General features: G+C 39.2%; 1 protein-coding gene across 1 annotated transcript in view; it reads left to right on the top strand.

The window, feature by feature from the left end:
• cpne7 (copine VII) overlaps positions 1–12,265 on the top strand; it is a 39,673-nt gene that overhangs the window by 15,852 nt on the left and 11,556 nt on the right. Inside the window, exon 12 of the mRNA XM_086025729.1 lies at positions 10,651–10,705. Coding sequence (XP_085881855.1) covers positions 10,651–10,705 — 55 coding nt within the window. The remainder of the gene's footprint in view (positions 1–10,650; positions 10,706–12,265) is intronic.

The raw sequence follows: 12,265 nt of genomic DNA, 5'->3' as shown, positions 1-12,265 counted from the left end.
TGTTGTTTTCGTCTTAAGTCACGTGCTTAAAAACTCACCAGAATGAGTAATCTACACTCCAAAAACAATTGGGTTAAAAATACCATAATTCTGGTCAAAAACTCACCTATCCACTTCTTGCGTCAATTTGACCCAACATTCTTTTTGGAAAAACAACCCAAAAAATTGGTAGTTTTGTGGGTTGTTTTGTACAAAACAACGCAAGAAGGTGGGTCAAATTGACCCAATTAGTGGATAGGTCATTTTATGTCCATTTTTTATTTTTATTTTTAACCCAACTGTTATTAGAGTTGCATGAGTCTTCCTTCTCATGCGAACGACAATTAACCTTACTAAACATGTGCAGACTTCATTCAGGAAGACGTAGCAAAAACAAATTGTTGACAAGGTTGTGAGGAAGAGATGATTTACCCCAGTGAACATGAGAGGAGAACAGTTTATGTCAAAACTGCCGAAGGTTTCAACCTTTCTCATGGTGACACCGAATGTGTATAACTGACAACAGCAAGAGCCAGACGCGGTTGCCAGTAACAGTAGCACTGCAGTCAGTTTTCAGCTGAAAAGGATGCAGTAGAGAATGTGTGGAGAGTGACACGAGAGATGTTTTTTTTTTTTTACATAAAGATGTTGAGTCCTTATGAATACTTAAAAAGCTATTCAAATAGTAAACAATATTAAATGTTGAATAATGTTCCTATCAATTACAGTAAAAGTGTTGTGGTAATGCATTTGTTAGATAATAATCCCCAAGGAGGATTTTAATGACATTAGCATTTATCAGTAAAGAACTTGGGCCCTATTTTCATGTCCAGCGTAAGGCTAAAAGCAACACCAAGTGATGCCTTGTAGCTGTGCGTCTAGCTCAATCCTTTTGATACTGTAGAATGGTTTGCCCGCTGCTGATGTGAAGTGGCACACAAATACAGCACTGTGTATTGTTTATGCTGTCTTCTGATTAGTGAGTCACTTTTAATGTCCTATTGTTTGAGGTGCACAAGATTTGATTGGTCCTCTGCTGGCACGTTTGTGTGATGCTAATCTGCCAACCAGCAGGGTCCCAAATGTTATTATAATATTCCGGACACGCTGCTTGTAGTACCTGATCATGTGTATCCATGTGAATTGTGAAAATATATTAGAAAGATGTCATTTTGACCTTTAGATCAGCCATTGGCATTTAAATCCCATTTTATTAGTACTTTCTCTGAAATGATTTCACTGACATTTAATGGTTCATTCTTGCATAACTAGTGTATAATGGCAACAAGTGTATTTCTTTTGTAATGTTGATCCTTATCTGATCTTTATCGTCCTACAAAAGATATTGTATTTAATATAAGGGGCATATGGCAGATCAATAAACTGTGATTGTTAAATATATAAAATCAGTGGAGGGTTGCCATAGTGAAGTGTGGCTGAGTAGTGCAGCCAATGTTAAGTGCAAATTAAGTACATTTATTACATTTGGAGTCATCGAAATGGAATGTTTTGATTCCTGCCAGCTGAATAGAATGACATTAAACCAGTTGAAGGTGGACAGCTTTTAATAACCACTTGAAACATGTTGCCAGTTGCATGCTCAGCTTTTAGGTCAAATGTGTAGCAATGTCACCTTAAAGTGAATAACAGCTTCAGATGCAACTGGGCTTTGGGATAGCAACAATATTATCTCTGTGATTTCCATTGGCATTTGGATTTTTATCTTGTTATTTTTTGTTACTTCAACTGCAGTAAATAGAATCGTATTCCGTTTTGGAATGTCAGCCAAATCGGTGCTTTCGTCAAGGTTTTCCTCAGCTGTATGTAAATTGAACAGCCTATTGTTTGTAGAAGAGAAAACATGATCCATTCTGGACACTGGGCACCTTCAATTTGTTTATATTTGTATCGTGTTTTTTCCCTTGGAAATTCATTTATATATCGATATAATAATCAGTTCTGTCTTCGTAGCAACACACCAAACAGTCAGGGGAACAGACAAATGTGCTAATACATGACTCGTGTTCTGGGGAAGAAGACTGGGGGGATTTCTCAGGAGGACTATGAGGAAAGAAGGTCAAGGGCAGACAAGGTCAGCAACAGAGGCTCAATCCATGAAAAAGTGTTGGAACTGCTTGAATGAGTGCATGGTAAAAAGTTTGGCAATGAGTTGACATAAAAAAAAATTGATATCAATAGTTTAATTTTAAAAAATGAAACTCAAATATATGGATTCATTAAATACAGTAGAAAATACATTTCAGAAGACCAATTCCTATCTAAATTCCACATTAAAGTGGAAGTCAACTCAAACATCTTTTTTTCAAGAATATGTTCTGTGCAAGCCCACTAGTTGAAATAAGACATTCTGGTCAATATTGCGTTTGTGGAATAAGAGTTAATCTACTCGTTTTTAGCCATATCTCGGGGCGGCCATTTTGTCACTTCTGTCGACTGAAAATGACATCACAACTACTCCGGGCTCAGGTAACGACCAATCACGGTTGACCTGTTTTCTGAATCTGAGCCGTGATTGGTCATCGTGAGCAGTTGTGATTGGTCGTCACCTGAGCCCGGAGTCGTTGTGATGTCATTTTCAGTCGACGTAAATGACAAAATGGCCGCACCCAGACATGGCTAAAAACGGGTGGGTTTTGTTGCTTAACTCGTATTCCACAAACGCAATATCAGAATGCCGTGTTTCAACTGGTGGGCCTGCTGGGAACATATTCTTGAAAAAAATATGTTTGTCTTTAACCTTATTATAATATTAGAGCCACTACAAGAGTGAAGTCAAATGAGACTGACCATTATGGGGAATGTGACGTGATTCGTCAACGGATTGAATAACATCTGTTAGGAAACTGCAGTTGTTTGTTTACAGTCAACCTTCAGCTGCTGACACTGCAGGCAATCAAGACCGCTGTGATTGAGGGATTACAATTTCAACATCTTGGTGATCAGTGGAGACTTCAGTCATGTTCCTCTCCTGTCTACTAACTACTTCACACAACATGTTTGACTTGGAGGAATAAAACTCTGGACCTCTTGTATGCCAATATGGAAGGAGCGTACGGCTTCTTGAAACAAACAAAAGGCCGCTAGCGGAACAGCAGACGGCCAACGAGGACTGTGACAGCTCGGTCTAGAACACAGAGGAGGCGCTGTAGTAGTTTGTTTTTAAAGAAGTATATTTTATTTGAATATTTTAATTGATTAACTTTATGATTATGATTATGTTTTTTTACATTTTGTTACTTGTATTTGAGGTTTTATGTTCCATCTCTATCATGTTCAGCACTTTGTTAGAGCTGCTTTTAAAAGTGCTCAAGAAATACAGCTGAGGTGAGATTTCAAAATCACTGAATGTTTCTTATGTAATACAGTATTCTAATTTCTTGAGATGGTGAATTTGGGGGTTTTGTAGTGGTAATCTTTACTCATTGAAATGATAAAAACAAAACAAAATTAAATAAAACCAATAAATATTTCCTCTGATCTGAGTTTCACTGAAACTCAAATTAATTAATACAAATACTGAAATTAATTAATAGAAAGTGTTTCCATTATTTGTGATTTATTCATTTCTAATTTGTTGAGATGCAATTGCATGTTGCGAGAACGATGAATACGATTGTATAATTTCCACATCCCCGTAGAAAGAGAGTGAAGGGTTTAGTTTCAGAGTTGTTGTGACAATATATGGAAATGGTACAGTACGTTCCGATCCGTACGCTGTGCTATTAATACGTAGCGATACTGTCATGCATGTAGCGCACTGATGTGGCTCCATGTGCTTCCTCATGCGGATAACTGTGTGATCAAGTTTTTTCTCTGCATCTGTTGCAACTAGCGCTCATCCGTTTTGCTTGCATAGGCTCATTACCCTGAACCGCACTCACGCACGCACGCACGCATTCAAGCACACTTCACATGCAGAACATTAATAAATAACACAACCACATCGGGGAGTGGAATCACATTGTGAATCATGGAAGAAGCATACTTTGGTAGCATTGCTTTTGTTTTGGCTTCAGTTTAACGCGTTTGAACTTCAAGGGAAGATGGTAGATGCATCAAATAATAGCAAACACACAATATGTTCGTCATCAGGTACTTGTCGATTAATGTGAACGGATTCATCACATGGCCTGCTTTAGAGCGCGACCTCCATCATCTGTTGAAACTAAGCCAGATGAGGATTATGACTGGATCCTGATTTATGCAGATCCTCCTATTGAATATCAGGGGAGGACTGTCTGGCTAATTATAGCATCCCAGAGATAACGCTGGAGACAGTGAATGAACACTTGTCATTTAGTTTATCTGCGTGTGTGTTTACATGGAAACAGAAGAGCATCTTCCATGCTAACGGGTCTCGGAGTGAAGAGTGTAGGCAGCGCTTCCGCGGATAATTGAAATAGTGAGGTACAAAATGTGGGCAAGCAAACCTTTTAGCCTTTCAGTGAATAGAGGTGATGTGGGTTTTTAGAGTCCTTGCAGAGGAGTGCATGATGGAGCTAACATGACAAGCTTTTGTCTGTGTGGGCAGCGGCTCATTTACCTTGCTGAGAGTGCTATTATGCGCCACGTGCTGACAAAGTGGGATAAAAAAGGACCACTGCACATTTCACTACAAAACCCTATAAGGAATAATAGAAATGATGTAGGCCTATATGTACATATACAACTTGTATAGAATTTGAATGTTAATGTGGGCAATGACGTCACACAGCTAGATATTGAACGTTATATTTGTTTGCGACATTATTACAAGAGTGTGCTCACATTTGGATGAACATATGCTCTACCGAATAGGAACTGGCTGGACGCCTTGACTCACTTGTCCCCCTCAAAAACAAATTTATCGCAGAAAGAAATCAGCATTCTTTCACCGGTGTCTACTAAATCCTGTAGGTTGTTGTTATCAGCTGATTTAAAATGTGGAGTTATGAAACAAGCCACACATTTTAATATTTGTGTTCTCGTGGGGGAGGGAGGCGCGGTGGTTAGCACGTCCGCCTCACGGTTCAGAAGTTCGGTTCCGGCTCCAGCCTTCCTGCGTGGATGTTATGTTGTTATGTTAACTGCTTGAAAAGGAGACAAAACTCTAGGCGTGATTTGCTTTTCAACGGTTAAGTTCATTAAAAAATAGATGTAGTGGAAATTCAGACATAGTTCACGTGGTCATTGAGGGAATGGCTCATTAATTCATGAGATTGCAATAAATGAGTCTGGGTCACGGTTTGGACAACCAGCATAATGAGCAGAAACACATACTTAATTGCGTGCTCAAAATTGATTGTACAGTCTTGTACTAGATTTTCACTTGACTTTGGGACATTGGATGGTTTAAATCAGGTCTGACAAAGCAAGGTTTGCAATGGAAACTGCTGTTTGTTACCTTGGCTCTAGACCTTAATTGTACTTGTTTTACAGCTGGGAAAACGCTTGCCAGCTAGCTGCACTCCACGGGATTTTGAGTTTTTAATCGCTACTGCCACCTGTGGCCGAAAAATGAAATTGCACACTCCTTTCTTCACGTGCACAATGCACGTTCGAAGACTGATGGACATGAATGGAACACCGCGGAAGGGAACATCTTTTATTCAGAACATCCTACTTTTCAATTTCATGCATTGTTGGCATTACTTTCATGCTAAATTTCGTCGTCCACTTTCACCCTCGGTTTGGACCGAAAAGTGGGTTAGCTTTAGATAACTGCTAATTGAAAACAACACAACACATTTCTTTCTAAATGGCAAAATCATCACTTCTTACCTTTGGGGTAGAAAGAAAGCCATTTGTGCGTCGCTTTTCGAACCCAAGTCGGATCTCAGTACTCTCCACCGCTCAAATGCAAAACCGATGTTTACCCGAGTTCTTGCCCGACGTCGGTCACTAGTAAGTTTCAATGTTTTTTTTGTTCTCCACTTGTCTTTCCTTTTTTTTTTTGCCTTCCTCTGACAAATTGTGGGTTTTTGGGGTGAGCTAGATGGCGTTCTCTTCTGAGCAGATGTAGAATCCATTATGGCAAAATAATAGCTTCTGGCCACGACCCTGTCAGACAATGACAAGAATGCGCATGACGTCACATCCGTATAAAGAGCGCGAGAAATTTGAGCCCGATTCCAGTCTGAAAATTATGTTCCAGAGGCTTGTAAGAATACCCATTGTGAACAGCTAAAGTGTTATTGCTATTTACAAGATGCGTGAGTCATACATGGTCAAATGAAGAGGCTACTGTAAAGATATTTGGGGGGCAAAATCCTGCGGAGTGCAGCTTTCAGAAAAGGGTGGAGTGCCCTCTCCAGGTAGGGGAGGAGATCCTACCCAAAGTGGAGGAGTTCCAAGTATTTTAGGATTTTGTTCACGAGTCAGGGGAGGATGTAGTGAGAGATCGGTGCAGTGTCTGCTGTGATGCGGACTCTGCATTGGTCTATCATGGTGAAGAAGGAGCTGATCCAAAAAGCAAAGCTCTCGATTTACCGATCGATCTATTATCCTACCCTCACCTATGGTGAAAGGAAGATCAAAGAGCAAATGAAATGAGTTTCCTCCGCAGGGTGTCTTGCCTCTCCCTGAGTGATGGTCAGAGAAGCCCGGTCAATTCCTAAAGGGCTCAGATTGAGCCGCTGCTCCTCCACATTGAGGTGGTCCGCCAGATGAGGTGGCTCGGGCATCTGGTTAGAATACTTCCTGGGCGCCTTCGTGAGTATGTGTTCTGGTTCCACCGGGATGACAAAGGACACGCTAGAAAAAATATGGGCTCATCAGATGTCTCTTAATTGCAACATTGCTTGATCCTCAAAACATCGAACATGACCCCGAAGTTGTTCTCACGCGACCATATTAAGGAGCTTCTCAGTTGTCTTAAAAGTGCATCGAGTTGCGAGGATTGCGCATCGAGGCGCTTCTAGCGGATAGCATATATCAAGGCACGTCTGATATATCCTCTGTGGAGGTCTTGTAGCTACTCAGTGGTGATGTATGAGACCAGCTGGACCGTAAACGATGCTGGGCTTCAAATTGAATTGTTATAGTCCATGTTTGTGCCGTTCATTGGTTATTTTCGTCCAAATTTTGCTGAATCTCTGTTATATTTGGGGCAATACCTAATACCAAAATGACTTGATTACACCGACTCAGGGTTACTACGTTGAACCAGCTACCAGTGTCTAATGTGTATAATAATTAGGCTACTATTTCTCAAATGCACTTAAAAAAGGACAGTTTTTCCCATTCGATGTAGTGCATAAGCAACATATCCAAATGTTTACATATTTACAAGTCATTCCAAATATACACTGCACGCATTGGAGGTAGAGGGGGCAGGGGAGATGCACTCGGGCCAAATTAAACGCGTTCGTCTCTGCATCTGTTAAGTTGTGAAATGTAACAGTGTGGATATTTGACTGTAATGTAATACCACTTGAATCATAAAGCATAAAGTGGACATCTGTGGTGAGTGATAGTAATAATTTTGACCCGCATGACGGTGTATTTGTGATGCACGTCAATGACAAATGATGACATGGAGGAGCAATCTTCTCATTACCCCAAAACATTTCTACCTCCTCACACCTCGCACCTTTGTCAAACTCGTCCCTCCTCGATGAAATTTCTGGTGGTAGGCGCTAGCATGTAAACAAGGGAGCGAGGACTTAGGACCTAGGAAGCTGTAGTTCGACAAATTTGATGAGCTTGAGCCATTTGTCTTAAGGCTGCTGCCCCTGGATAAGTAGAAGAAAATGTATGTATGAATTTAACTGAGTGAACGTGTTAAACTTGGCATTGTCCAACCACAAATATGATGAAAATGACAAAACATGAGTGTAAATACAGTATTTACTCCGTGAATAATGAAAATAGAACGGGCCTATTCATGGTCAAAATGGTTCGTTTGATCAAATAATGTTGTTACCATGGATATTTTTTTTCCCTTTATTTCTTTTCATCCTTATTACACAGATTGTAGTTAGAAGAACAGTGTGGGGGACATGCCAAAATCTTGTAGATGAAACTTTAAAAAAGAAGGAAACATACTTTAAGAATCTCATCATTGTGCTGGTGTGTGTGCAAATATTTCATCACTTATAATAAGACCTGAGAGTTTCATTATTCCGCTACATTTTCATGATGAATGAGTGATTCTGTTGAGGACACCAAAGACACTTTGTAGCGGTATTGACCCAGTAGTTTGTTTTTAAGTGGAACATGCACCAAGGAGGAAACCTATTATAAAGAATGAGTACTGAGGAATATATTTTCTCTACTGTATTGCTTCAACATTTCAAACATGTCGGAACTGAAGATGCAGTTTTAGCACGAGGTTGGTTGTGAAGTGCATTTACTGTGAAATAAAAACAAGTTACACTCGAATGACTTACAAGATGGATAGCAAACCCTAAGCAACCAAACCCAAAACAGTGGGGGAGAAAAAAAGTCCACTTTATGACTCAATTTCAATGTCACTTAAAACTTTGACAGCAGCCTTCATCCGTCAAAAGCTGTGGCGGTTTTGTGATGGTGACAAGTTCAAATGGAAATGTTTTCTTCAGGATAGTGTGGCATATAATGTGAAATTCCGTCTTTGCCAGTTTAGCTTTTAACTGGAGAAAGCAGCTGAATTTGGTATTGGTACTATAAATGTTGTATATACTATAAAACAGGGGACACCAACCTTTTAGAAACTGAGAGCTGTTCTTTGCCAGTGACGTGCGGTGAGCTTCATGACCGGTGAGGCACTGATTCTTCTGGAGTTGGATATAAGAATATGACCCTGAAATAGAAAATGTGCCTATTTTTCAATTTTATAATTGGCATTTATAAATACCAGTATTTGTTTTCAAACTTTTAATTATTCTCCAATCAATTCCACACTGTTCAACAGTGTGATAGCAAGAAAAACAAAACAATAATTAATATAAGGTCAAGTACATTATTAGGGTATTTTTATTTATTTATTTATTTTTTCTGATTGCTCTTTTTTAAAATGAAACAAGCATTTGCTTTTAACTTTTACCTGGTGCTCGTGTGGACTACGTTAGTGACCCCTGCTATATTTGTTTTTGAAAAATGGTGTAACAATAGCTCATCTGTAAGGACTTGAGCTTTGGAACTGGATAGTCATGATTTGAGTCCTATACTGCAGACAAAACATATACAGTACTCACTATATTATTATAATTATTGATTTAAAAAAAAAAAATATATATATATATATATATATATATATATATATATATATATATATATTGTACCACAGACAACATAATGTGATTGTCAAGGAAGAAGTGGATGGCCTTGACCAACGTAGCTAGATTGGAATTATACAAATAGAGGAAATGGGTGAGAAATAATTATAGTGTTAATACATGAAAGGCTATCTGCTCCATTGACTGTACTGGTGCATTTCAGCTACAGAGACTCTTCACACTTTGCGAGTACATATAAAATCATAAATATATTTAAGTACTATTGTAAAGCACAATATATACTGTATTTGTATGGGTTGCCACTGCCTGGATGTCAGTGCATATCCGGAAATGTATTTCCTATTGTGAAAGCTTGCTTGCATTTCTGCAACAGAGGCTCTGCGCACTTCGCTTTTTAGCCACAGGTACATACGAAATTATAAATGGACTTAAGTATTATTGTAAAACACAAAACTGTACTGATATGGCTTGGTTGCGGCCAGATGGATTTCCCTTCATAACCGGAAACGTATATTAATGTTGTGAAAGCTCATGTGATTCGACATGGCACTTTTGATTGGACATTACTGCGACGCCGTTCACTTTCAAATGTCGATTCACAGCAAAACTAGTGGCTGATAGTTGGCCACTCATGAAAAGTAGCTGCACTGTGCCACAGTTGTCGAGCATTCGGCCGCATTGATTGGCCGTGCATCTCTCTCATTGCCTGACTGTCTGCATTTGTGTGACTTAGTTCTCTGTGTGGTGTGCAACAAATATACAAACAGCAGAGAGTCATTTGAATTTCCCCATGAGGGATTATAATTACTATTCCGTAATAAATTACAAATTAAAACATTAAAGATGCTCAACCCTCTTTATTGTTTACAATCTCACAGTTGCGTCTCAGTCACTAAACTACGCTCATAACTTTCCTCATTAAGTAATGCTGCATCAAAGAAGGCTGATCGGTCCACAGTCACTTATTTGCGATGTCTTTGTTTCACATAAAGCCTTTTGACAAAAATGAGTGCACCACTTGCAGCCACAACCAGTAACACGTGTATCAGTTGAGATAAGTCCTGGATTCATCACTTCAGTTCATCTGGCTAGATTTAAGTCTTCATCTTGCCATTAATACCTGGCGGCATGACAATGAGCTCCCAACGTTGCATTATTTTCAAAATCATTTTAAGTGTGCACACGAGGCAAAGTGGAGAAGATACAGACTGTGAGCTGGTCTCTGAGAAGAGAAGGCGGAGCAGCTGCCTGCGGGGACCGTGGGAGATATTTCAAATTGTAATTCAGGCTTTTAACATTTATGAAATGCAAACAAGCAGGAGGTTTGACCTTGGAGATGCGAACAGATGGATTAACTATGAATATGTTTGAGATTACTGTCAAAATCGTGCGCAAATTCCACTATACACTGCATGTGCTTGATAGATTTTCTTCCAATTTTTTTTTTTTCCAGTGACAAAAGATTTTCAGCCTTGGGGTTTGGTGCCCGAATCCCTCCAAATTATGAGGTGAGTTGCCACTGTCCTTCTGCATTCAACTGACCTTCACTTCAGGCGACTATATTCACACACACACACACCCACGCACACACACACACACACACACACACACACACCCCCACACACACACACACACACACACACACACACACACTCTATATTTATGTGCCTATTCTAGTACCCAGGAACTGTACATGATGATTTCCATAAAAAACGAATTGGCAACACAATTGGTCATGCGATCCCAATTTCACATTTAAAACTAATTACGTTGTTGTTTTCATTCATTAAACCCTTACCTTGGAATATCAACTGGTTCAGAGAAAATAATGTGTCGGCTCGAATAATAGACCTCTTGGTGGTGATGCTCAATTTACATTCATTACATTCAACAACTCATAAGTGGTAGAGCATTTTTTAAAAAGTAAATTGGACTTAGGCAACCGCAGGCCTCTAATGATTGGCTGCAGCTCCGGGGAGTAGCATGAAATCAAGAGACACACACACACACACAAACCGATTTTCATGACTTAGTACAGTGGTTTGAAAACCTTTTTTGCGTCACGGATCGGTTTAGACAAGTTCATGCTTTTCGCGGAAGGGCAACCATTGGCTGACGGGAGTGGGGGCCTGTTGGTCGCGGTGAGTGGGGGGGGGGAATCGGGGGTCGGTCTAAATGTTTGTATTTTTTTTTCATTGCTTTTAAATTGCCGGTTTTAAAGCATTGGTACTGACAACAAAGATAATTATAGAGTAATTCAAGATTTTATAAACATGCATTTTTATTCAACAGTACAACAAATGTAGAACAGTACAAAATAATGCAGTGAACTACTAAAAAATGGACCCCTCGGGAATAATGAAGATGTAAACATAATAACTGTCGAAGTTATGGTCCTACAAAGCACATACGGTGTTAGTATCATTTTTACTTGCGGTTGTCTCATAAAATTTGATTAATAAAGTTTTCTTTGATTTAAAGAAATTCTTGTTTTAGTCTTAACATAAAAAGGCTTAATTTATCATGATTGTTATGTGTGCCCTCCCTCTATATCCAATGGACTATTTCATCTTTTGATTGCACATGTGCAAATTTGGTTTCCCGAAGACATGGCAACAAAAAACAAAAAACAATGTTACCCTGGTCCTGATGAAAATGAAGCAGCATTACCTAAGTTGAGAGGGGAACAGGAGAAGGCGAGAGGAAAAACTTAGAGACCTCAAATTAGGTAATGCAGCTCATTTTCTTCAAGACCAGGGTAACATTGTTTTTATAAAAACTTAAAATGTTTCAACCTTTTTCGTGGTGACACAGAATGTGCCTAAGTGAAAAACAGTACAAAACAAACAGTAAAAAAACATGCATGATATGTTCATTAAAGACTCTAAATTGTCCATAGGTGTGAGTGTTGATTGTTGTCTCTGTGCCCTTTGTATCAACTGCTATCAAGGATAAACAAATGGCCAGCTCTCAATAATTGAGATCCATGAGGGGAAATCCCTAAAAAGGATTCTGGTGTAAAGATGTTTTTGCCCATTTTCATAAGCAAGGTCTATATGACCTCTGTC

The sequence above is a fragment of the Filicampus tigris genome, chromosome 3, assembly GCF_054856515.1.
Source record: "Filicampus tigris isolate MCC_2025a chromosome 3, RoL_Ftig_1.0, whole genome shotgun sequence".
Lineage (NCBI taxonomy): Eukaryota > Metazoa > Chordata > Actinopteri > Syngnathiformes > Syngnathidae > Filicampus > Filicampus tigris.
This window is presented reverse-complemented; position numbering and strand designations above follow the sequence as displayed.